Source organism: Miniopterus schreibersii (assembly GCF_964146895.1).
Source record: "Miniopterus schreibersii genome assembly, chromosome: 10".
NCBI classification, from domain to species: Eukaryota; Metazoa; Chordata; class Mammalia; order Chiroptera; family Miniopteridae; genus Miniopterus; species Miniopterus schreibersii.
Genome location: NC_138110.1, coordinates 21,379,830 through 21,406,526, shown reverse-complemented (window position 1 = coordinate 21,406,526; position 26,697 = coordinate 21,379,830). Strand labels below are relative to the sequence as shown.

At 49.4% G+C, this 26,697-nt stretch overlaps 1 protein-coding gene across 8 annotated transcripts in view; it reads left to right on the top strand.

Moving 5' to 3' along the window:
• CTIF (cap binding complex dependent translation initiation factor) overlaps nucleotides 1-26,697 on the top strand; it is a 248,619-nt gene that overhangs the window by 40,048 nt on the left and 181,874 nt on the right. For all 8 annotated transcript variants that reach the window (XM_081148375.1, XM_081148374.1, XM_081148376.1 and 5 more), the window contains exon 2: nucleotides 25,324-25,530. In XM_081148375.1, coding sequence (XP_081004501.1) covers nucleotides 25,351-25,530 — 180 coding nt within the window. In that variant the 5' untranslated portion in view covers nucleotides 25,324-25,350. The remainder of the gene's footprint in view (nucleotides 1-25,323; nucleotides 25,531-26,697) is intronic.

Sequence of the window (26,697 nt, the reverse complement as noted above, 5' to 3'; positions counted from 1 at the left end):
CAAAAATGAACTTGACCTATTTTTTTTATCAAGGTACCCTTTTCTCAGACTGTTTTCTGCACCCCATGGGCTGTGGAAGACCTTCCTGTGCCTGTCCCCATCCTTCCCTCTGTTTATCCCCTCCCACCACCACCTCCCATTGTCCTCCAGAGGCTTAGTAGGTCAGAGAACCTGTGGTTGGATGTCAGACCTGGAAGGAGCTGTCTGCCCCAACTTTTTATATTTTATAAAAAAGAAAACCAAGGCCCAGGGAAGGAGTGTGTTCAGGGTCACACAGCTGGGGGTTTGTGGTTGATTCTCTCATATGTGTGTATTAGTTTTTGTGGCTGCTGTAACAAATCACAGTGTGGGTGGCTTAGAACAACAGACATTTATTCTGTCACAGTTCTGGAGGCCAGAGTCTGAAATCAAGATGTCAGTAGGGCCATGATCCCTCTGAAGTTCCTAAGACAGGACCCTTCCTTGGCTCTTCCAGTCTTCTGGTGAGTGGCTGGTAGATACATCACTCCAGTCCCTTCTTCCTGTGTGTGTCTCTGTATCTGAATTCCTTTTTTTTTTTTTTACAAGGACACCAGTAATTGGCTTTAGGGCCCATCCTATACCAGTGCAACCTCATCTTAACTTAATCACATCTGCAAAGACCCTGCTCTCACATAAGGTCACTTTCACAGGTACCAGGGGTTAGGGCTCCAACATATGTTTCTGGGAGACACTATTCAACCTGCAACATTGTGGTGGGTGTCATCCAATTCTGTGGTGCTGGAGCGGGGCTGTGAGAAGTGGTTCACACTGGGTCAGCTTGGGGTAGGATTCTGCCTGGTATTTAGGTTGAAAACTCAGTGCTCTGCTTGTCAGACCTATATTTTTATTAACAGTTTGCTAGTGGTGGGATCTGTGTGTGTGTGTGAGGGATGCAGGGCTAAAGTCAGATGGGCCTTCTTTTAAGATGTGGCCATATTTCAGGCTTAGGGAAGGAGAAATGCTCGGAGAGACATTATTTTTCTCTTTTAACTTTTTGTTTTCATTCCATCTGGAAAATAAAGTTGTACAGCTCTTGGACTTAACTGCTTGACCTTCTCCTCTGTTATTTAAACTAGTAGGCTTACTCCTGTGTTTTGTTACAAGCCTGGGCCTGTGCTGCTGCTTTTTATTGTCTGGAAGTTCATTGCTGCTCTGGCCCTCCTGACCTTCGTCTGGCCTTTGCCCATGTGCAGAGTTTCGGGGTCAGCGTTTCCAGTGGGCTGGGGGGCGGGCAGCGTGATCCTCCATGGCCGCAGAGGTCTGGGCCGTGGGCCTGCAGGTGGGGAGAAGCCTGAGGTTGGGGCTCCATATTTAGCCTGGAATCCAGTCCCAGCTGCTACTCTGAGGCCACAGTGGATGCCAGAAGGGGCGGGGCACCGGCCTGAGCCAGGGTAGCTGTGGCCTGCTGTGCAGCACAGCTGGGAACAAAGTGGCTGTCCATCTGTGCCAGGCCTGCCCAGAGCCCGCCTGCCCCTTTCCCATTTATACACTGACCAGGAGTCCCCGGGGAAAGTGACAGTGAGGGAAGTGAACAGATATCTCAGAATTAAAAGGATTAGAACTGGAAAGGGCCTCCAAGGTGAAATAGTCCACTGCCCCTTTTCTGTACATATGAGACTGGACTGGCCCAGAGAGGGGCCTTGCCCAAAGTCATATAGTTAGTTAATAGCAAAACCAATAAATTTTGGGTTGTGGACTCCAAGTCTTTTGCCCTTCCCTGTGCCCAGGAGACCATGCATTTGTCAGGCTAGAGGTCCCTCCAAGCACCAATTTTACCAATGACTGGGAAGAGAATGACCATCACCCCTGGCAGCACTCCAATTGGGAAAAGACAGGTATTTATTTCAGATGTCTTGTCTCCCTTTCTGTGCCACTCTCCAGTTCCCATTGGCCTCTGCCACTCCTCACCAGCCCCTACCCCCGTTGAAACCTGCTGTGTCAGTCATTTACACCATAAATGAAGGTCAGTCCTCTCCCAGAGGAATTTAGATAATCATCACAGAGTGAGACTTGGAGTCAGACAGACACCTCAGTCAGGGGTATGTTATAAGGTACATACGGATGGAAACAGGCAGATCTCAGGAATGGAGGTAGCTCTGGGTCCAGCTCTATCTCCTCACACCCTCAGAGCATCTCAGCTCCTGTCTAGTTCCTGCCTTGTATCCCTTGTCCACAGACTGGCGATTCATCCTATGTTCTACAGGACAGACCTGCTCAAGAGCCAGTCTGGTGGCCTCACTAATTACCCTCACAGGGTCCTCCCACCCTAACCTCCCCAAGCCACCTCATGGGGTCCCAGTGGGTTGCGGGTGGACCACCCTCAGTGTGGTGTCAGCTGCTCCAGGCAATGGCTGCCTGCAGGCACGGAACAGCCTGGCCTGAATCACTGAGCAGGACGCATGGGAGGGAATAGTTTCAGCAACCGGAAGAGCTCAGCACAATAACAGAAGAGCCCATGACTCCATGACCCCATATGTCCTTACCTGCTGTGTGGCCATTGTGTCTGGACCTTTCTGACCTCAGTTTCCTCATCTCTAAGGTGGGATTCATCTTACAGACTAGGGAGGATTGGATAGTGTGCATTTAAAGGCTTCGCTCCCAAATGCCACTCATATAATTATTATGCTTGTTGCTTCTGCTAATCCCCACAACTGCCCTGGGAGATAGGCAGGGCCAGTACTGTCAACCCCAGTTTACATATTCGGAAATTGATGGTAGGACAGGAAAGGGACCCGCCCAGTCCTTTGGGCTCCTGGTGCTGTGTTCTTTCCACTAAAACACCTAGCAGTATCTGTGGGTTTCAGGAGTGGTTCTCTACCCTGCCTTAGTTCACCTAGATACCAGTGAATAAATCATAAAGCTGTCACCTGCGAAGCACCTTACTTCCCAGGGATGGTTTTGAAATAGCTCTCCCTGGCATTCCCTCAAATGGGGCAAGGAGTGGATGCTGGCTTGGACTCTGTAGAGAAGCCATGGGTCTCAACTGCTCAAGCGCAACAAGTGGATTAATAACTGGCATGAGCCTGCCTCAGAGCCCTGGACACTGCCATTCCTGTGACATGCAACTTTTGTCACTGTTAACAGTCGGAGGCTGTGTGCCGACAGAGGGCTCCAGAAGGAGTGGGCGGGAGGGCCTGGCACTGCTGAGGACAGCAATTAGCAGGGAGTGGCTGGTACTAATCGCTCTGATCAGCCGAGCAGAAGCCAAGCCTGCCGTTCACAGGCCACGCTTGGCTCCATGGTCCCAGGGAAAGAGGAACAAAGGGAGTCACTGCAAAACTTTGGAGGCCTCTTCTCATTCTGGAGGAGCTGTCTGCCTTGGGAGCTGGGGATGCTGGGTGACTGGGAGCTGGGGGAGCCCAGAGACGGGTGGGGTGCAGCCTGGCTGGCCAACTCCTCTGTGCCCAGAGCCTGCTTCCTGCCTCCAGTCGAGCCAGCACATTTTTTAAATGGGCCCTAGAAAGTACTCTCCTGTCCCCCTGACCCTGGGAATCCTCTGGGGCCAGAAAGACTGGGACACTGTGTGTCCGGCCAGAGCGTGGCTTCTCAGGGTTCTGGAAGAGGCTCCCGGAGGGACTCCTTCATGTCAGCGTGCCCTTAGCAGAAACACACAGGAAACCCCTCTAATGGGTGCTCACCAGAAGAGCGTGCTTTCAGGGCCTGAGGATTCTTCCCAGAAGACTTTGCAGCAAAGGGCAAGCTTGTAGTGCCAGTGAAAGGAGTCGACTGAATCAAAGCAAAATTCTCTTAATGATCATGATTATTGTCACCATCATTGATATTAATAATATGTGTTAGGGTTCCTTTGTATTTTAAACCTGATATTTATGTTCTTAACCCTGGGGGAGGAAGACAAGTAAAAAGGAAAGAAAAGGTCTTGTTCTCATCTGTCGGTGTAGACAGGGGGCCTAAACATGCAGGTGACTGACACTCATGACAAGCCAATGTGAGAGCATACCTTTGCCTCATGTGGGGCTGGAGCCAGGTCCGGCCGGACTAGGAACTCATTCAGATTCTTCTCTCTGAGTGTCTGGCATTCAGTTATATACCATGTGATAGAAGCTTCTGAAAAATTACTTAGGGGACTCTTCTGTCACCAGATGACATAGACCAAAGAGGCAGATATATTTACCTCTCCTGCATCACAGGGGCTTCCTGGAACACACCACCCCGCTCCTGAAATGGCAGCAGAGAGGGAGAGAGTTTATTAAGTGGCTGGGCTGTGTCCTGGATCAGCGTGGCTTCAGGCAGGACTGCCCTCTCCCTATGGGTGTGCCAGGGAGATGCCTTGTTCATGGACCAGCTCTGTGGGTGTGCACCCCTTGTAGGCACACAGGGCTCAGAAGGGTTAATGCTTGGTGAACGCTTGGCTGCTGCTGTTTTTAAATTCCTATTTTAAACAAGAGGCTAAGAATATTCAGTTTATTGGACCCTGAGAGTGATGTAGCTGGTCCTGTGTGCTCAAGGTTCCACAGCTGTTGGGAGCATGAGGCCTGCAATCCTCACTGCCATGCCTGCAGTCTTTGGGGTCTGTCAGCTGACCTAGCTGCTGGGGAGGGGCTCATAGAGGCCGCAGTTCCCACTGTTTGTGGGCTGGGATTTATGGCAGCTGCACGTGGAAGCTAGGCAGCTCAGCAAGGCCAGATGGGATTTCTGGAATGAGCACACACATTCTCTGACTTCCACTCCCCACTCTCCCTCCCTCTGTCTCCATGCCCCTTCCCTTTTCACCTGGAAACACCATGTGCACCATGTGACCTTGATGACAAAGGGCAAAGGGCCAGAAATCCTCCACCACAACAGACAGGCATCCCCCAGCCCTGCCCTGAAGTTGACTCCATCCAGGCTCCCCCTAGAGTTATTTTTGATGGATGACGATGACAACTATTCGAGGAATGAGAACTTCCTCAGGCCACAGCAGGTCCTAAGAGCAAATTCTAGTCCAGCGGTCCTCAGGGAGACAGAACCACCCCCACCCACATCCAACCCTGCCAGAGCACAGTCCTTGCCTGGGCATCAAGCTCAGCAGGAGAACAATTAGAGAGCGGAGGAGTGAGACCAGAATTATGGACTTCAATTGCAAGCACCGTGGGACTCCAGAGAAGGGAAATTGGTGGTTGGTGACAATTTTACCACCTGAACTAGTAATCTCCAAAGTGGGGTGCACAAGCACCCCCCCACCCAGAGAAAATATTAGAACTCCTATGTATATTTTTTATCTTTTAAATATTATTTTGAGGTCTGTTTTTGTAATGCACAAAATGTAATACTGGAATGAGCATGTGTATGTGAATATATTGCAAATTGTGTGTGTGTGTGTGTGTATGTGTGTGTAGGTGTATTAATTTGCTAGGGCTGCTGTAACGAAGTACCACAAACAGAGTGGTTTAAACAATAGAAATTTATTCTCTCTCACAGTTCTGGAGGTTTCAAGTCCAAGATCAAGGTGTTGGCAGGGTTGGTTTGTTCTAAGGGCTGTGAGGGAGAATCTGCTCCATGCTGCCCCCTAGCTTTGGTGGTTTGCTGGCCAGCTTTGGCATTTCTTGGCTTATAGATGAATCACCTCAATCTCTGCTTTCATCTTCATATGGCGTCCTCCCTGTGTCTGTGTGAAAGTTTCCCTTTTTATAATGAGACCAGTCATATTGGATTAGGAGCCCATCCTACTCCACTGTAACCTCATCTTAATTAATTACATCTGCAATGACCCTATTTCCAAATAAGGTCACATTCTGAGGCATGGGGTGAGGACTTCAATGTATGAACTTTGGGGGACATAATTCAATCCAGAACAGATGGTAGAGGCAGTGAAACTGCTGGAAAACCACTGGCTTAGCTAAGCCGTTTTCTTTCTGTGGTCAGCTAACCTTGACTGTTAGCCCAGCCGTCTCCACATCTCATCAGCAGACCCTGGTCAATAATGTAGCCCTGATGAACAGCAAGAATTCTGCCAGGGTTTGCTGGGCCCTGAGGCCTCCAGTCTGCTAAGAAGAGAGTCTTGCATCAGATGTGTAGGGCCCTGAGTGCCAGGCACGGGAAGGGTACCCTGGGTCCTTCCTTTCTTCCCTGTCTTGGCACATCAAGTCACAGTGAGCAAAAGAAGCAGCACTAAGCAGTCATGAGTGAAAGGACTCCTGAGTCTGGCCACTCCAGTGATGGCGGTCAGGAGCAAGGGCCTCTCATGGCAAGAGCTTGGGTAAGTCACTGGATTCTAGGATTTTAAAGTTCACAGGCACCTTGAGATCATCCAGTCCAACCCTCTCATTTTACTCACAAGGGGCCTGAGGCCAAAGGAAGGGAGAGTCTTGCTGAGTTTCAGTTAGGATTAGGATCTGTGGCTGTGTTTGCTATCTATTGCTGTGTAACAAATTATCCCCAAACAAACACACTTAATTTCTTATACTTTTTGCTGGTAAGGATTCTGGGCTTGGCCTTGCCGGGTCCTCTACTTCCAGGGTCTCTCCTGAGGCTGCAGTCAAGCTGTTGGCTGAGACTGTAATTGACTGTGGGAGGATCTTCTTCTGAGCCCACTCCTGTGGGTGTTGATGGGATTCCTTTCCTATGGGCTGTTGGGTTGAGGCCTCAACTCCTCACTGGCTGTAGGTCAGATGCCACTCACAGCTCTTTGCCAACATGCAGTTTGCTTCATCAAAGCATACAAGCCAAGAAGGAAAAAGAGAGTCTGCAGAAGTTGGTCTTTTGTAATACAATCGCAGAAGTGATATCTTATCACTTTTCCCATATTCTAATTGTTAGAAGCAAGTCACCAGGTCCAACCCACACTCAAGGAAGGTGATTAAACAAGGGCATGGATAATATAGAAAGCAAGGGTCATCGAGGGCCGTCTTAGGGAACTGCTTACTATAGCAGCATATAATAGGAAACCCAAATAATAGTGGTTTAAATAACACAGAATTTATTTTTCTCCTATGTAAAAGAAATATAGAGGCAGGCAGCCCAAGGCTGGTATAGGGGCTCTGTTGTCATCAGAGGTCCAGGCTCTTTCTGTTTTTCTGCTTTGCCATGCTTAATGAGTGTCTATTATCCTCAGAGTTGCCTCACAGTCCAAGAGAGCTGCTGGAGCTCCAGGCATTACATCCACATTCCAGACAAGAAGGAGAAAGTGGGAAGGACAAAAGGCATATGCCAGCCCAGTCAGTCCATTTAAAGAGTTTCCTACCCATTATCTTCCTTCTGTGTCTCATTGTCCACTACTGTCTGTGAGGGAGGCTAGAAAATATAGTTTTTTTCTGGGCACGTTGTCTCCCCCAATGTTATGAGGGTTTTGTTAGTAAAGGAGGAGAGACAAGGTATTACAGATTCAACTAGAAGTGTCTGCCCCTCTCATGGCTACACGCCTGCAGGTGATAAAGCCAGGTTTTTGGGTCCCACTGCATTGTGTGGGCCTCCTCCCAGTTCCTGGTCTCCTAAGAGAGCTTTATGGGTAAAATAAGGGCCAAGCATTGAAGGATGAAACTGAATGAAGTATAATGTCAACTGGCTGATTTCATTCACTCCTTCCCTCATTCATTGAACATGCTTTTGCTGATTATTCTCCATGGGACAGCAGGAAAGGAGGAAGAAAAAGACTCACGGGGCCCACAGTATCCAGGAGGAAACAGACGTGTGAGTGGATGAATGACCATTCAACAGATAACTCACCAGAAACCAGTCGTGAGGAGAAGGGCATGCAGGGTGGGTCTTTAACGGTGGATAAGAGTTTCTGGACAGGAACGGGTCAAGGAAACAACCCATGTGCTGGCATGCAGATCCAGCCCCTGGTCTAAAGGATGGCCTTGCTGGGATGTTCTCTCTTCTCCAGCCTGAGAACTTGGGCTGTTTCAGGTGAGGAGACCCAGCAGCCTAAGCAAGAGACAGGCCTATACCTCAAGCAGGGCCCATGATGGGGCCTCTAGCACCATCTCTTTCATTGCTTCTTCAACTTTTCCAGTCTAACTTCTGTCTCCTGGATTCCTTAGACCTCCAGTGGGCACACATCAAGCTTCAGGCCCTGAAAAGGTAGGCAAGTTGGCCTAGGTAGGCATGGAAACTCCAGCTGAGGGTACTAGGAAATGAAGGGAATTCTGGGATCTTACCAAGGTACTAGATTTCTCCTGTTGGTGGCCTAAGGAATATCATGGACATTCCCTTGATTGATTTATGTTTTGATTGACTTATAAGTCACACAAGAACAACCAAAACCACACAACATAGCCTGTGAACTTCTGTTCATTCATATCTAAGATTTCAGAGGCCTTAGTGTGAAGGAAGTTAGAAGTGTGGTGTCATTAGCAAGGAGGGAAGGTGTGATGGGCACCTCTCAGCACTGGGGCAAAGGTGGCACCATTCTAAGATGCTCAGATGTGCCCGAAGCCTGCCACCCTCCAGCACGATACACAGGATTACACAAGAGAGCCCCCAGTGCAGCAAGGCTTGCTGGGGGGCGCTGGGACTAAGCTCAGGGCTTGACTATCTCTGTGCATTTAAAAGTTTAGGATCAGAACTTGGGAACATATTTCTCTTTGATATTTTGCCAGCAGGAGAATCCACTGCTGAGAGTTATGTGAAATGGTGAGCTGGCATTGCAGTGTGGACAGGCAGGCTCCCCACTTACCATTATGGCAAAGGGGGAGAAAATTCTATAGAAACACCCAGAGCAAGAAGGAGGATGAGAGCGCCAGTAACACTGACTATATTTACATGTTCAGCCTGAGTTAAAGTACTTCATGGGGATTATCTTCTTCAGGCCCCATCTGCAACCCCAGCCTTCTTCCCAGGAAATTGGGGGCAACTCCAGTGGTACTCATGCCCCACCTCTGGCCCTGTAGAGTTTAGCAGATGCTAGATGAAACTGTGACGCACAGGGTGACGGGCGGACAGGATGTTGCCCACCCAGCAGGGCACTGGTATGTTGCCAGAGCAGAAAATTACCTCCGTGCCAGTCGGTTCAGGGATGCGGAAAGGCCTTGCAGAACAGCAGTGCCCCTGCAGGAGGGGTGTGAGCAGACGGCTCTGCTGTCCTGGGGTATGGCAGGTGCCTCACAGCATGGCTGTGCCCTCTGGGTGACCAGTTGCTGAGTCTGGGGGGACCGAGGCTCCTCAGAGCTCATGTTCTAATCAGGCGATCCACAAGCAGGGGAGACCCCAGAGCCAACCCATTTTTTTCCTCTTCAAGTTTGTTTTTCTCTTGCTGATATAGCAATGCTGCAAGCTCATTTTAGAAGGAAAAAAAAAGAAGAAAAAAACAGAAAAAGTAGTCCTGATTCCACCTGTGAGAGATGTTTTAGGATATTTGTTGCTTATAGTCATACTGTAGACACCGAAGGCTGTGTTTGTCCCCTTTGGTGACTCTGTGCTGACTCAGGGCAGAGGCCACATCTCAGTTTCCGGGAACCCAGGGTCTAGCCCGGTACCTGGCATGTGTTGAGGAAGTGACCTGTGTTCATTGTGTTCTGAGACAAGGGCAGAGCCAGACTGAAGGGCACCGGGGGGGGGGTCACTGAAAGGACATTCTTTTGCGCTCTGAAAGTTCAGTGTCCCTAGCTCTGTTCTGGGCCTGCCACTGCACATCGGACTGGAATGTTGGATATTTTTTTCTCCCTTGGATGGTGCTAGAGGAGATGGACAATTTCATCGTTACCTTTGCAGCATAGCTAGTTCTCCCCCCCCCCCCCCCCCCATATTCCTGACCAGCCCTGGGTGGCCTCCTGTTTCATCAATCCCAGTGCAGCCTGTCTCCTGTTAGTTACATCATACACTGGTGTGTCCCTGGTGAGGTGGGACTCTGCTGAAATCCGAGACATGCCCTCCTGACTCTGGGCTGCGGGTGCTGCGTAGGGAGGGTGTTCTCACAAGCTGTTGTTCATACACATGTTGGGCAGGCACATTTCTGGTTTGGCTCTCAGGCCTTGGCCTTGAGTTCAGGGAGTGTATCTCAGCTCAGTTGAACTGAATCTACCCTCTCCTCGAAGGCTTTAGGCCCAGTTTTTATCCAGCTATAGGAAAATGTTTAAAGTTTTTGTTGAAGCAAAGAGGACCTGATTCTGTTAATCTGTGTTAATGTCAAGGGGCCAGCTCCATAGTCACAAGCTCACAAAAGAAAAATGTGTTTTCCCCACCTTGATCCAGTGCCCAGTAAGACTGACATGCTGCCAGGATGCAAACACTGTGTTTAGACATTGAGAAGCAATTTAGCAGCCTCCTGAACTCCAGACACCCATCTGCATGCAACAGACAGTGATTTCTAACATCAGGCTCACAAGGGCGTGTCTAGATGCTTGTGGGCGATGTGATGGGGATGGTTTCTCTCCAAGGGCCTCGCTCCTAGGGAGAGTGCATGACTCTGAGAAAACACCTGGCAGCCTCATTTATAAACATGGCACAATATTGTTGAGGGCAGCCTGGAGACTAGCCTGTGGGAAGTAGAAATGCAGTTCCCCAGCAGCTATAAACTAATAGTCCCTTAGATGGTATCAGAATGACATTTCTCACCATCCATTTTCACGGGGCTGGTAGAACTAAGATTGACTGCATGTACATTTAGGTTAATCTCACTGTCATGTATGCTCTAAAACACTGTTTTGTTTTGTTTTGTTTTGTTTTAAGCAAAAAAATGTAAGACAAGTTTACAGATGATAGTCTCCTGGAGGCAGCCCAAGGGAGTAGAAGAAAACGCATTGGCACAAATCTCAGCTCTCAAGGGTTTTAGTCCTGGCTCTGTGGTTTGAGGTGTGTCAAGTCTCAGCTCCTTGCTCATGTTTCCTCACCTGTAATATGAGAAATTAGCTTGCCCATTTCACAGGGTTTTTTTTCACATGTTAATATGTCTGAAGTCAGGGTGCATCTCACTATTGCTGGGTGCTGGCCACATGGCAGGTGTGACGTAGCTGTCATTGCCTGAGTAGGCGTGAACTTGGTCCTGCTGTTCAGACTGTCAGGACCTCAGTTGAATTAGGTGCATTGTTGGGTAGCCACAAGTTCAGTGCAATTGTCATTCAGATGTCTTCAAAATGATCTCAGTAGCCTGGCTGGGCGTGGCTCAGCGGTTGAGCGTCAACCTAGAATCCAGGCGATCAGGGTTCGATTCCTGGTCAGGGCACATGCCCAGGTTGTGCATGACTCTCTCATCATTGATGTTTCTATCTCTCTCTCCCTCTCCTTTCCCCTCTCTGAAATCAATAAAGATATACTTGAAGAAGAAAAAAAAGATCTCACTATGATATATTATTGGCACCAAAAGTTACCATGTACGCAGAAGGGCATGGAAACTGGCGTAGCATTGATTTGATATTAGAAAAGCAAATATTCACTGTTGGGAGAAAAGCTACAATCTCATACTTATAAAACAACAAGAATTGCCAATCTCATTGCTAAGCAATGCCACCCCCAAAAGTGGGAGAAATCCCCACATCCCTGAGAAGAGATGAAAGGATCTCAAAGCCATATGAGGCTTGTGTGCCCAGTGTCTGTATGCAAGACCGTCATAAAGGCATTGTGTGCTACTTTCATTGCCAGCATTTTTTCTTTTCTTTGGGGCACATAAAATAGTGGTGGGTCGCCCAGCCAGCGTGGCTCAGCGGTTGAGCATCAACCTGTGATTCAAGAGATCGTGGTTTGATTCCCGGTCAGGGCACATGCCCGGGTTGCAGGCTCGATCCCCAGCAGGGGGCATGCAGGAGGCAGCCAATCAATGATTTATCATTAATGTTTCTATCTCTCTCTCCCTCTCCCTTCCTCTCTCTGAAATCATTAAAAATATATTTTTTTAAAAATAGTGGTGGGTCTTACAATTGATGACTTTGCTTTCTAAGGTTTCTCCTGGTTTTCATATATAATCGTCATATTTGTGTTTTTCTGTCAATTAGGGCCAGCAAATAAAAATAATATTTTCAGCATTTCTCTCATGTGTTGGTGCTTTTCTCTAAGAGTCACAGCACTTGACTCATCATATCAATTGCCTGGTTACTTTCTTGCCTTTCCTATTGTGTTTCTAGCACCTAACACCAAGCTTGAGTAGGTGCTTTTTAAATGAATGGATGGATGAATGTATAAAGGAATGGGTGGGTGGGTGGATGGATGGATGGATGGATGGATGATGGATGGATGGATGGATGGATGGGTGGATGGATGGATGATGGATGGATGGATGGATGGGTGGATGGATGGATGATGGATGGATGGATGGATGGATGGATGGATGGATGGATGGAGCTGCTCAGGTAGATGCATCCCCATCTTTGGTGAGGCAGCAGAATCTCTTCTAAGGAAGTAGCAGACATTTCTCCCAAATTCAGTGGGAACCTAGACTCAATTTTTCAGGCTTTTTGTTGATTCATTTATAGTTTTAGATGACTCTCACAGGTAGTGTTCTCTGGAGAGGTCTCCAAGCTAATCAGCCAGAGATTCTAACCCAAGGCCATCATCCTGGAGCCAGCTTGTGTAGATACACTAATTTTTTTAATAACTTTATTGAGATATAATTTACATACCATTACAGTTCACCTATTTAAAGAGTACTATTAAATGGTTTTCAGTATAATCACAGATATGGGCACCCACAGTCAATTTTAGAACATTTTCATCATCTCAGAAAGAAACCCTATACCCTTTAGCTGTTGCCATCCCCTACCCCAGCCCTAAGCAATCACCAATCTACTTTCTGTTTCTATCAATTTTCATATTATGGGCATTTTATATTAGTGGAATTATATAATGGAATCATAATGATCTTTTGCAACTTTTATTTAGCACGGTGTTTTTAAAGTTCATTCATGTTTCAGGATGTATCAGTAGTTCATTCCTTTTTATGGCCGAATAATATTCCATTGCATGAATATATCTACCACATTTTGTTTATCCATTCATCAGTTGTGGATATTTGGGTGGTTTCCATGTTTTGGCTATTATTAATAAGCTACACAAAACATTTATAGATAAGTTTTTGTGTGGACATATATTTTTACTTCTTTTGGATGTATACCTAGGAATAGAATTGTTGAGTCATATGTTAACTCTATGTTTAATCATTTGAGAAACTACTGGACTGTTTTCCAACCAGCAGCCCCATTTTTCCATTCTCATTATCAGTGTGTGAGGGTGCTGATTTCTCCATGTCCTCACCAACACTTGACTCAATGACTTGCAAGGTCCTTTCTCCAATGGGAGGACTCCTTTCTGCCTTTATGTCTCTTCCTTCCTGTGTCTCACCAGAGTATATAGAGGGCTGTGGGGAATTGCTCAGTTAATTATCTGCCAGTTAACCGCTCAGCTTGCTACCTGTGGTTGTAACTGGCTGCAGGCAGCTCCTCCTGTGTGCATATAACAAGGTTATATGTTGCTACTACACTCTAGTGGGTGAAATTAACCTCAGAGATAATGGAATATAGAACCTGAGGACTGTGATGGATAGCTTTCAGGATCTGCCACCAGGTGGGCTCTCTCTGCAAGGCATCTGGCTGCATCTGGGAGTTCTTCCTGCAGCTGCCCCAGACTAGTCCTGGGGAGAGAGCTCCTAGGTCACAGAGGCCAAAGATGGGCAACTCCACAGGCCTCCTGCAAGCAGCCCATGGGCCTTCCATCCATCTTCTGTAGAACCATACTTTGTGCCAGGTACTGAAAGTGTGTGATGGGACAGGCAAAGTGATCCCTGTCCATAAGAATGCATACTGTAGTGGGTTCCCAGTGGAAGTGACTTGGAGCTCAGGCTTTCTGGCTGCCTGTTTCCCTAATTAGTTGACTTCAGCATGTCCCAGAGAGAAACACTTGGGGAAACCAGCCAGCCCCAGGAGAACTATTATATCTGGGTCTTCAACACGTCCTTGGCCAACAGCTCTTATCTCTGGCTTGGCCATGCATCGCCCAAGACCTCTGTATTAGGGCTTTGTGTTGTACAAGGTTGAAGACATAGATAGGAAATGTGTGGGCAACTCCTGTCTGCCTTGTTTTCCTAATTTGTACAATGGGGACAAAAATGGTGCCTACATTATAGGATTGTCTTGGGTTAAATGAATATACACCAAATATTTATCACAAGGCTTGGTACATAATAAATGTTCAGCAAATGCTAGTTGTTAATATCTTTTATATATCAGGGGAAACCATTTAGAATTGCATTAAGAAAATAAATAGGGTAACAGAGGAAAATAGTTTGGAAACCAACAGTCTGTGGGGAATACAATATTGATGATTTGCTTTCCTACTTCAGTAAAGGTTAAAGGGCAACCGTCCCTGAGCAGCAGTAGCCCTCCCTGGGGGCCTCCAAGCAAAGGCAGAGATAGCCACTCCAGGAATCAGGGGTCTGGCCTTTCGTTATCTGTGGGCTTTATACTCCTGGGCTCTGGCTGTTCAGCTCTTTATCTCCCTGTGGTTCATAAAGAATTCAGGGAGAGCTCTAAGAGCCTTGGGTGCTAGATGAGCTCAGTTCCCATGGTTGCTGTCTAGGGGCCTCCGGCACTGAGCCACGTGGCCAAGGAGGGGTCCACCCCTGCCTCATTGTATTCGCAGCTTCCACGGCTGACATGCCACCCTTCTCTATGCCCATCAGCAGCCAGTAGCTTCTGTCTGCTGTTACCAAAGGGGGAGACTGTCAATTACTTACTGGCCATTTTCTCATTTCAGGGAATCCATCATCAGATACTAACTAATTAACTAAATTCCTAGTGGGCCCAGGTCTGGCTCCCAGGGAATAAGGGAAGGAACAGACACATCCTTGGCCTCTAAGAGCTCATGGTTTAGTTGGAGAGGGAGCCATCCCCTCAGACCACTTCAGGGCTGAGCTGAAGTGTGGTCAGGACATTAAGTGGAGCAGTGGGACAGCCCTGTGCATTTAGCTGCCCCTTCTCCCCTCCCTTGAGAGATCTAGAAAGGGCACCCCTTTTTCTGAACCGAGCTTGGGGCTACATTGCCTTCTATGGTTGGCTATTTTCTTTGCTTCCAGTGCAGCCCAGTCCTTTCTGAGTGACACAGTCTTCCTATAATAGCTCTGTGGCTGTCTTCAATCAGGTTAGGGTTGAGTCCTAGAAACCTTTCTTTGCAATGACTGAATATTTCTGTTTTAGACCGTCATGTATTGATTTCCCATTGTAACTCCCAGGGGACAGTCGTTGTTCTTGATTTCCAGGTTCTTAGGGACCCCCTCATTTTTGGTCTGTGATTCACCTACAGCTACTTTCTTGTAGGGGGTTCTCAAACTTGGATAGGGCCAGGCGGGTTACGTGAGTGAGCACTGAGCCATGTGAAAATGATGGTTGTGGGCAGTGAGGAGACATTAGGGAGTGTGGAGGTCTGTGGAGAACTGACCCCTTCAGACACCTTGTCTGAAGGGGTCAGCACCACTTAGCTGTAGCTGATGGTTGCAGTGTGGGAAGGTGGGCTAGTGGTGCTGGATCTCCCAATTTTTTAAGAAATTCAGAAATGTGGATTCTTTTACATGAAATCTTTTGATTTAAAAATGTTGGCTCAAATATTTTTAAAATATTCAACAAGCAAAACAAAACACCATGTGGTCCAGACATGCCCCAAAACGGACATTTGCCGTCTCTGCTTCGTAATTATGCTCCCGTGCAGTTAGTCATCCAAGGCAGAGGGCAGAGGTCAAAAGGTCCTGTGAGCAGCTGCTATGGGTATTTCGAGGTTTGGGGATCACTGTGAGCTGGGGTGGTCAGGGTGGTTTAGGAGGTGGGCTTGAGCTGTCCTTAAGGATAAAGAGGGGAGTGGGAAAGGGATGCTGTTCTCAAAGTGAGCCCACTCTGCCTTCCCAACCCTGGGACAGGCCTGCAGGGTCACAGCCCCACTGAGGGTCAGGCTACATGGAACCTGTTCCCAACTTCCAGACCCCCATGGGACTCTTGGAAACTGCTGACACTGTCACTGCTCCAGCTGGGCTGTAGTTCAGGAAGTTGTTGCCAGGAGAAAGAGAGCTGACTGGGGACCCTGGTTACCCAGAGAAAGACACTGGAGAGAGAATGTCACCTGAGAAGGAAGCCCTTGGGTGTTGGGCCACCATGCTCAGAGGAGCTTTCTGGCCTTAACCTGAGGTGCTCTCACAGGTACATTGCCAGGTTCAGAGCAGGACACTGTTGGTCTCCCTTCCCGGCATGCTCCCTGTTGGTTTTTACTCTTTATTTGTCATCCCAGAGTCTTTTGAGGGCCAGTGGTGGGGTACCCCTTACCTACCCCCAGAGCCCATAGAGGGGAGAGAATAAGTTCCCATAAGTCCATGCAGGTTGGTAGAGCTGAAGGTTAGCCCAGGAATTAGAATACAGGAAAAGGCCAAGCTGAGGCCCAGGCGGGGCACAGGCAGTTCAGAGTGGGAATACATTAGGGAATAATGGGGTCTGTGGTTAGCTGGCGTTCAGAAGCAGCAGTGACCAGTCATAGCTAGAGTGTCCAAGGGGGCTTCAGGGAGAAGATGTGTCTGAGCTGGACCCTGAGTGAGAGAGTACAGTTTGGAGAGGTGGGAGAGAATGCGGAAGACAGAGTGGGGCATAGCAGGGGTCAGTTGCAATGTCAAATTATAATCACAGCCAGTAATTGAGTGCCTGCTGTATACCTGGCTGTGTCAAACACATTTTCATGCATTCTCTCACTTAATCCTCACAACACCTTATGAGATGGCACTTTCATCATCAGTCTACTTTAAAGATGAGGAAACAGGCTGCCCAAGGTCACAGAGGTAGGCACTGATTTAGCCGGCATTGGAATCAAGCATCAGAAACCATAACTGTTATGTCACCCTGTCTTAGGAACTGGGGCAGTGAGGAAGCCACCTGACACCAGCCAGGGATGTGGCTGATTGGCCAGTAACCCTCCAGCTTTGATATTTTATCTCCCCTATGAGGCTTTACCTGTGACTTTCATGCCTCCTGGTGCCTATAGGGCAGGGGTGGGGAACCTTTTTCTGCCAAGGGCCATTTGGATATTTATAACATCATTTGCGGGCCATACAAAATTATCAGTTTAAAAATTAGCTATGAAAAAAGCTCCTAGACTTATCTAATTTCTAGTCCCGCCTACTCTTGCCTTGGCAAGGCCAGACCAAATGATTTCACTGGCTGTATACAGCCTGTAGGCTGGACGTTCCCCACCCCTGCTATAGGGCATAGCATATAGCAGGCGTTCAGTACCTTTTGGGTGAATTGCCTTCAGGAGATTCTTAAATGTGGTAGGAAGAAGTTGGAACCCTGGTTCTGAGATTAGGTGACTAAAGGTTGGCTAGTAGGGAGGATGATTGGACAGGTTCACCCCCAGCACCCTTGGCTTTCATGTCCTAAGAGCTGGGAAGGACTGGGGGAGAGCCTGGGGCCAGTGGCAGTGGGTGGGAGCACTTAGGAGGCCCACTCTCTGGGAAGGAGGGTGTTGGGGTGGGCTGGGGAGCGGCAGGCCAGTTTCTCGTCCTGGGCTTGGGACTGTGAGAGGTATAGGATGGAGCAAGGCCTCAAGGACCATGCAGTCTTGTCAAGATAAGATAAAAACCTGTAAAAAATTCAAGAGCAGAACAAGAGTTGGGTAACAGCACAGGGAGGATGAGAAGGTGTCAGGAGGCAGCCTGTGCTCAGTGCCAAGGGAGCAGGTTGGGGGGGTGGAATAAGCTCTGGGAGACCAGTGGAGGCCCCTGTGGGGTTCAGGGGCTCAAGGGCAGAGCAGACCTGCACAACAGGGATGTCCAGGGACAGAGTAGGGGCTGAACCTCCCAGAGCCCACCCTGAGTGCCTTCCTGCTTCTTGTCCATGCCCATCTGCCTGTGTGCAGGCCTCCACAGAGCCAGGGAAGCTGCTGTGTCAGGGTCCTTCCTCTGAGAAATTCTCCGCCAAGAGCCCATAATCTAACCTGTCCCCTGGTGGACTCCTAAGTGTGCCTTCCTCACTCCAGCAGGGTGCATTTGCTCCCTCTGCCTGTGGCCTTCCTTCCCAGACCCTCTCTGGGGTGCTGGCCACAGAGGGTGTGCTAAGGAAGGAAGGATTTCAACATCTCTCATGCCTTCATGGACCACAATGACCAGTCCCCTCACCATGAAATCCAGTCCAGCTCCTCAGTTACCCATGGAGGCTGTTCTTGGAGAGCGAGCCCTGGAGCCCGAGATCCACTGGTCTTTTCCACAGAAGTTCTGAAAGAACGACAGGGCTTGGTCCTGGGCCCTGCCCAGAATGGGAGCTCAGTAGGGTGTGAAAATGATGCAATAATTTGGGGGTTGTCTGGTACTTAAGAATATCTGTCCCATCATTGGCCGTCACTGAGGAAGGTGACTTAGCTCAGCAGGGTGTCTCCAGGGATAGCACAATATTGAGGGGCTTAGAGTCTGGGAACCTGAGTTGCAGGTCTGGCTTTATCCATAGGCAGGTCATTCCCCTTCTCTGGGCCCCAGTGTCCTATCTACACACTAAAGGGACTGGATTCTTTAAGGACCATTGAGATCCCCCAACTTGTTCAGATTCTCCAACTTGCCCAGACCAGTTGGATATGTCTGAGCCCCCAGTGTGGCATTGCAGGACTCTAAACAGGTGCTGTTCTATGCACCCGTCTCTGAGCGCTCAGGATAGAAGTGGGTGGGCCTAAGGTCCACCAATGAATATTAATTTTGCCTGTTGAGGTCCTGCCTGGCCCCAAGCTGGCCATAAGAGGAGCACTGCCCCTCCTCCAGGGAGCTGACCCATGGGCCAGAGAGTCAGGGTGAAGAACTCAGACCAGGGTGAAATAGCTGAATAACGGATTGAAGGGAGGGAGAGGTTTTCTAAGTCTTAGCTATTCAAAGTGATGTCCTGACCATCAACAACATCCCCTGGGAGCTCAGTAGAAATGCAGAATCTCAGGCACCATCTCGAGCCACTGAATTGGAATCTGCATTTTAACAAGATCACCTGTGATTCATGCGTACCTTGAAGTTTGGGATGTGCTGCTCTGGCCACTTAAACTCTTGAAACCAAGTCTCACAGAAAGAAATATGTTTTCCATTTGTAGGTAAAACAAAAGTGCTATGAAACAATTGTTCCACTTACATCGTGTATCACTCATGGGTATTTTCAATGTAGTTCTATATTTTTAATGCTGAGATCCTGAGTTTATTTCACACTAAGTTTATTCACAGCCCACTAAATTGCTGAGACCTGCAGTTTGAGAAATAGTAGTTGCCTAGCTAACACCCTGTCTGATGTTTGAGTGACAAAGGGTTACACTGGTGTGTGTGTGGGGGAGCATCAGAGATTTAGAGGACACCAGGTATCCTGGACTCCTGAGACAGTAAATGTTGCCGATTTCTGAGGTCACCTCTAGCTCAGAGTGTTTCTGATCTTTCCCACTTCCTGTGGTTGGGGACCTGAGGCTCCTGGTTGTGGAGGCATCAGTAGAATTCTGCTTTTATTTGGTCCCAGAGTCCTCAGCTTGTCACTGACGGGAGTGGCCGAGCACAGGGCTGTGGTTGTCAGGGAAAGGCTTTGTCCCCAAAGTCTCATTTGTGCAGGAGGTGGAGCGTGGGCTGGACTTGAAGGGGTGGGTTGGCAGCAGACCTCGTGAAGGGGGTTCCCATGGCTCCCTCAGGGAAGAGCTATGGGCATGCTCTGTTCCCAGGCAGCGAGGCCTCTCTCCTCCCACACTCAGCAAGCAGCGGCCGTGACCTGGCCCTGCCTAACAGCCTTGTTGCAGGCTCTGGGTAAAGGTGTAGTTGCCAGCACCATGTGGAGGTGGGAAAGGGAGAGAGGATGGCCTTGTGTGTAACAGGGTCACCAGGAAGCAGCTGCTGGAGTGGATCCCAGGGCAGCGAGGCTGTGCTGCAGCAGGAGGCATGAGAAGGGTCGTAGCAAAGGTGGGGTGGATGAGATTCGACACAAGGTGAGCTGTCTTCCCACAGCTCACTGAGCCTACCTCCATTCATCAGAGTTACTACTCTGCTGGGATGGGTGGAGAGACCCATGAGCCCCAAGGCTGCTGAGCTCAGGAGCCCAGAGCAAGCTCCCTACAGCACTGCATAGCTCCCCCTGCAGCTGGCCTGGGGTCCAAAGGAGGCTGGGCCCCTTGCAACAGCCAAAAACTGAAAACAAAAAAACAAACAAAAACAACCATGCATCAGGAAAGCAGAAAGGAGTCAGGAATGCAGAAATTGAGACCTCCCCAGGCTTCCTCTGTGAGGTCCCAGAAGGGTATGGTGCCCTGGTGGGTTGCCTGCTGAGGGCCTGAGGGAAAGGATCTGATGAAGGTTGAGGGGTATGAGCTGCCTCCTCTCAGGGCCCGGAAGGGTGGATTCCCCAGAGAAGAACTGGTGTCAGAGAGGCTTGTGTCTCCTGGTTTGCAGGCCACTGACTTTATCCTGGGGATTGCGGGAGAAGGTAATGCCTCTTAATGCCTTGGCTGTTCTTAAAGGGATTGGCTAAATTTACAGCTACTAATGCCATTTGTCACTGGGATGCTGAGCCGGCTGGGAAGGTTTCAGCTGCTTGCCTCTGGGTCCTCCCTTTTCCTCCAGACCTCTAGCCCTGATAGTAGCAAACTCAAAGGCCGGCTGGGCCAGAGGGTGGGGAGAGAGACTCCTGACCTCAGGCAGGGAGCCCCATGCTGTCAGCAGAAGCACCTTTGCTGAGTGCTGGTTGCCAAGGAGGCCATACTACTCTGGGCAGAGTGCAGCAAAGGGAGGGTTCATTGGGGCCTGGGGAGGGAGGACCAGTGGACAAAGGCTCCTTTTCATCAAAGCATGTGGGTATTTTTGTTTCTGGCCTTAAAAATAGTTAGCGAGGCTCACCCAGCTATAGTGACAAGTTTAGAACATGATTGGCTGTTGCAGTGGGTGCCCTGGGCCCCTGGGGCTGGGACAAGGTCCCAGAAGTACACCCAGAGGAGACTATGAGCCACTCCTTTCACCAGACAGCTATAGGTGTGCCTAAGTCCTGTCTGGGACGCACAGGTCCAGGAGTCCCCCCAACCACCCTTTCATTTCTTCTGCAGCCTCGGCCCCTCCTAAAGCTGTGCACACCTAGGCCCACCCCTCCTGTTTGCAGGCCCAGGGCTGCCTGCTCTTTACAGCAAAGAGCAGCCTCAGCACTTTCCCCACTCCTGCTGCTTCCCTTTTTGTTCCTCCACATCCATCACCTGGTAGGGAATGGGGGCAGGGTGGGGAGGGAGTGGGGGGTGGGGCGTTGGCTGTAGGGGGAGTTCCTGGGAAGGGGCCTCTGCTCTGCAGCATTCTGCTTTCGGCTGCAGCCAAGGTGTCTCTTTTCTTCCTCTCTTTTTTCTTCCTCTGGTCCCATCCCCCTTTTCACTTTCACTGATCATTAAAACATAAGCTCTTCTTGCTGGCTCTCAGCTTAGCCAGCAGCCCAGCTGTTTGGGGATTTCCCATCCTGCTCTTGCTGTGAATGGGAAACTGAGCCAGGAAGACACCTCAAAGCACAAGCAGGAAGGGAGCAGAGCAAACCCTCATTCCCTTTATTTCCCTGTGTCTCCACCAGCCTGAGAGTTTACTCTGTGCCTCCTCACTCTTTTTGCCTTAAAAATGGGGCAGAACTTTTGGGTATGTACCCCAAAGAATTAGAAACAGACTCAAACAGATACATGTACACCCATGTTCATAGCAGCATCACTCACCACAGACAAAGGTGAAAACAACCCGAATGTCCATGGATGGATGAATAAAATGTGGGATATACATACAATATATTATTGTATATGGTGTATTATTTAGCTGTAAAAAGGCATGAAATTCTGACACATGCTACAGCATGGATGAACCTTGAAGACTTTATGATAAGTGAAATAAACCAGTCACAAAAGGACAAATACTCTATGATTCCATTTATACGAGGTTCTCAGCATAGACAGATTCACAGAGACAGAAGGTAGAACAGTGGGTGCCAGGGGCCTCTGGAGGAGGGAGGAGGAGCTGGTGTCTAATGGGCACAGTTTCTGTTTGGGAAGATGGAGGTGGATGGCGATGATGGTTATACAACCATCGTGCATGTGCTTAATGCCACTGACTTGTACACTTGAAAATTATTACAATGCTAAGTTTTATGTTATGTATATTTTACAAAAATGGGATGTGCATGACTCAACTTCCAGCTGCGAAGATGGACAGTGAGGACAGCACTGTCTCCCCCCCCCCCCCCCCCCATGTACAGAGATAAAGCTGGGCTTTTCTGCTGAAGGAGGGGCTTCTGGCTCCCTGGTTGGGACTCATTCTAGAATGAACAAGGGAGCCCAAGTGACAGTTTAGCCTGGTTTCCCTCAGAAAGCAGAGTTCTTGGAAGCACCCCAGGAGCAGGAGTCCCTGGGGGAGTGACATAGGAGCGGGGAGAGCCAGACAAAGAGGTATATGGATCTGGTCACCATTGTGGGCAGCTGGGGCTCCATCTACTTGGATACATTGAGGGACCATGTTCACAGCACTTCAGAAGTGTAATTTGAGAGACCAAAAAAGGAGTGTGTGCCCAGGCATGTTAGCTCCTTGCATTTCCAGAGTACAGGTACCCATGCCAGGTGGGATCCTGCAGATACCGACTGACGTGTGTCAGTGGAGCCCCGGCAGAAGGCTCTCAGGGTGGCCAAGGTCAGGTGCTGTACGGCTCTGCTGCATGAATCTGATTGGGCAGCAGTGACTGCAGAAGGGCAGGTGAGAGGATGTGCCACAGGACATGTCCAAGACAAGTGAGGGGGCGTCCTCTTTGTCCCTCTGGGAACCAAAATTCTGCAGGGTTGGAATGGGTCAGTGCCTATCCCTTTCCTCAGTGAGCCAGTGTGGGTTTGGGGCTCCCTCATGGGACTAAGGTACAGCCCCAGGGGAGACTTGTGTGAGTCCAGGAGAGCCCAGCAGAGCAGGACAGAGGCTGCTGCAGGAGGCAGAGCCAGGCACGCAGTCCTGGAAGAGCTCCATGCAAGTTCCTGCAAAACCCAGTCCTCCACCTGTACCTGTGAAGGGCGCCAGAAAGCCCTAGATAAGATCTGAAGTCTTCGAGGAATAATAGGCATGGCCCTAGGCACTACCTTTTCCTGCAGGCGGTTCCTTTTCAGCTCTCTCTGGACATCAATCTTATGCCATCTGGCTGAGACCAGCAGCTGGGCACGGGCCCAGCACTCCAGAGCCTGTATCCCTGTTGCAGAGTAAGAAACATACACACAGCACTTAAATTCACTGTGCACTGGAAGGACAGTGGGGACTGGAGAAGGGGAAATGTCCTGAGGGCTTGAGCAGGCTGCCAGGAGGGGGGTGAAGAGGCAGTGAGATATAGGCAGACCTGGAGCTCTGCTGTGCTAAGTTACACAACTTACTTAACTTCTCTGAACCTCCATTTTCTAAGTAGCATAATTATACTGATTTCATAGAGTTGTTGTGAGGGTAAGTGTCTAAACGCATATCAAGTGCTGAGAAGAGTGCCTGGCACTTGATCTGGGCACAGTACACATTAGCTATTCCTGTTAGAAGTCACAGTGTTCATGTCCACAAACCAAGGCTGGGTGAATCCTTTGCCCACTAGTCACCATTAAACCTGGGGATTGGACCAGTTGCCATATGGCCTCTAAGGCACTATTTTAGCATTCTGTGAGTGTAAGGACCTCTAGATTTGGTGGGTGGAGGGAGTAGGAAAGTGCTTCTGGTTGAGGGGTACAATGTGAGCAAAAGCAGAGGCAGAGCATTCATTGCATGTTAGTTTTCTATTGCTGCCTAACACATTGCTACAAACTTAATGGCTTACAACAGTACCATGTATTATCTCCCAGTTCTGGACATCAGAGTCACACTTGGTATATCACAAGGCTGAAATCAAGGTTCACCAGGCTTAGTTCTTGTCTGGAGCCTCTGGGCGACAAAGCCTGCTCCCAAACTCCTGGTTGGTTTTTGGCAGAATTGACTTCCTTGTGGTTGTAGGACTGAGGTGCCCTTCTTCTTCCTGTCATTGACAAGGGATTGCTTTCAGCTCCTAGAGGTTGCTACATTCCTTGTACATGCCCCTTCCTTCTTCAAGCCAGCAGTAGTGTGTCCTGTCTTTTTTGTGCTTTGAATCTCCGTCTCTAGCTCCAGTCCCAGATTTAAGGGGTTCATGTGATGGATCAGGCCCTCCTGCATAGTCTCCATATATTAAAGTCTGCTGATTTCAAATTTAATTGTATTTGCAAAATCCCTTCCCAGGACACCTTAGGGTGGTGTTTCATTGAGTAACTGGGAGAAGGTGTACACCCAGGAGCCTCTTATGTTTCTGCCTAGCACATAGGCATATGGGGCAAGCAGCAGAGTAGACAGGGGGCCAAAGGGGGACATGGGCAGCTGTGGGAGCAGGAGGGGTAAGGTGGGTGGTGGTGGTGGGAGGGATGTAAGGCCACTATAGGCCTTGAATGGCAGGTGGAGGAAGGGGCATTGGACATCCCCACCCCCACCTCTGACTGTGGCCTTGCACCATTAGGCATGCTTATTCCAGTCTGAGTTGACTCCCTTCAGACCCACTGCCACCTAAGCCTCCACACTGGGGTTCCCTCACTCTGATGAGGGCTCCTGGACCTGAAACCTCAGACTGCTCCCTCTGGAATGGGATAGGCTACAAACCCCAAGGCTACTGAGCTCAGGAGCCCAGATCAAGCACCCTACAGCATCATACACTCTGCTGCGGCCTGGGGTCCCAGGGAGGCTGGGCTCCTTGCAGTAGCCAAAAATAAAAAAACTGAGTTTCCACCATTGCCAACCCAACCCCTAAGAAGGCCAGCAAGGGTGTGGGGGTGTCAGCATTTGTGAATTTCATAGCCTTTCTGGAACCCAGCGGGCCATTCCTTGCCCTGCTTTGCATCCATTAGTTAAAAACTCAACAAAACATTGGTCATTGGCAAATAACTACTTTCTAAAAAAGTTCTCAGTATTCCAAGGTTTTGAAATTCAAATGTTCCTTGAAACATACTAGGACCTTGTCTTTATTACCAACAGTCATAGTCTAGGCATACGCAGCCCTTTGTGGTCTCGGAGTTCCGTGCATACATTATTCATTCCTCTGTGTGTGTCCAATGGTGGTGGTTTGGGAGACGACCATTCTACTAGTTCTGATGGTGAAACCACGTACAGACTGTTTCCTCCAGCTGAGTGGGCTCCACCTGTAGAGCAGTAATCTCCAGACAGTGAAAGGGATACCAGACAAGCTTTGAAGCCCCTTCCTATCTGGCTCAGATCCTGTCAGGAAAAGGGGAGGGTCCCTGGTGGGAAGGGACCTAGAGGTGAGAAAGGTTCTAGCTCTCCCCACTTCCAGGTGGGTCAGGGGAATTAAAGCATATGCTTCACACTAATGAGGGCATCATCTCTCCCTCCAGCTTTGTCTCACAATTCCTGTTCTTTCTCTCCCACAGCCCTGACCCAGTCCCTGAGCTGGAGGGATGGAGAACTCCTCAGCAGCATCGGCCTCCTCCGAGGCTGGGAGCAGCCGTTCCCAGGAGATCGAGGAGCTTGAACGCTTCATCGATAGCTACGTGCTCGAGTACCAGGTGCAGGGGCTGCTGTCAGACAAGACGGAAGGTGATGGTGAGAGTGAGAAAACGCAGTCCCACATCTCCCAGGTGAGCACTGCCCCAGGGAGGGGGAGAGGGGCCTGGGCAAACTCAAAGGGGGTGATAAGGGGACCCTGAATCCAGACAGCATCTGGTTGCCTGGCCCTAGATTGTCGAGATACAGATGGTCCCACCCACAGAGCATGGGATCCATGCAGGAAGCCCCTCTCAGACCCTCTGACCCACCTCTACTCTGTTCTGCCCCATTGGGCAAATGTGCAATTAATAGAACACAGATTTATTGAGTGCCTACTATGTGCTCTGCCCTATTCCCTGTCTTCCTTAAGCTTATGTTGTAGAAGAGATCTGGAAGTTGCAGCTTATCCAAAATGCATATCCAAAATCAGAATATCTCTTCTGATTTCAAATGTAGGCAATTGTGCACGGTCACAGAACTGAGTCTCTCGAGAAATCCCCTGGGGCTCTGTGTCAGACCCAGTGAGGCACATGAGGTGTCTGACCAGGATCTCAGGCTGGTCTCATCCCCCCCTGGGTCAGTGTGTGGCAGCCCTGGTCTTGGGTGGAAGGTGGACTCAGATGAAAGACTGTGGGCCAAGATTTGGAAGGGCAGGCAGGGGAGGAACCAATTCTTGCCGCCTCCCGTATGCATCCTGGAACTGACTCCCCCAGGAGCAGGCCCCATGGACAGGTGGGTGGGGCTGGCCTGGTGTGTGCAGCCTGCCTCCTCCACCATGCAGACCCTGGTGGCCTCCCACAGGGCATCTTTCAAAGGTTCTTCCAGGTGAAATGGGCTCTTACAGGAGGAAGGTCTAAGGAAGCCATGAAGCTTCACCCCAGAGGAAAGCTTTGTGAATTCTTGGTTTCCAGAGCAGACACTGGGAAGATACTTTGGGAAGGAGGGGCCTGCCAGCAACTTTGACCTTCCTGTGGTGACTGCTAAGTTCTAAGCACAGACAGCAAATAGAGAGGTGCCCTCAGTCTGGGCCCTGCACTGCCTGCTCCTGCTCCTGGGATAGGTTGGGCCTGACCACACTCCAACATCCACATCTGGAGGGGCTTCTAAACAGATGTTTGTTACTCTGGCCAGGTGGTTCAATTAGTTGGAGCATCATCCTGTACACCAAAAGGTTGCAGGTTCAATTCCTGGTCAGAGCACATACCTAGGCTGCCAGTTCATTCCCCGGTCAGGGTGCATATGGGAGGCAACTGATCAAT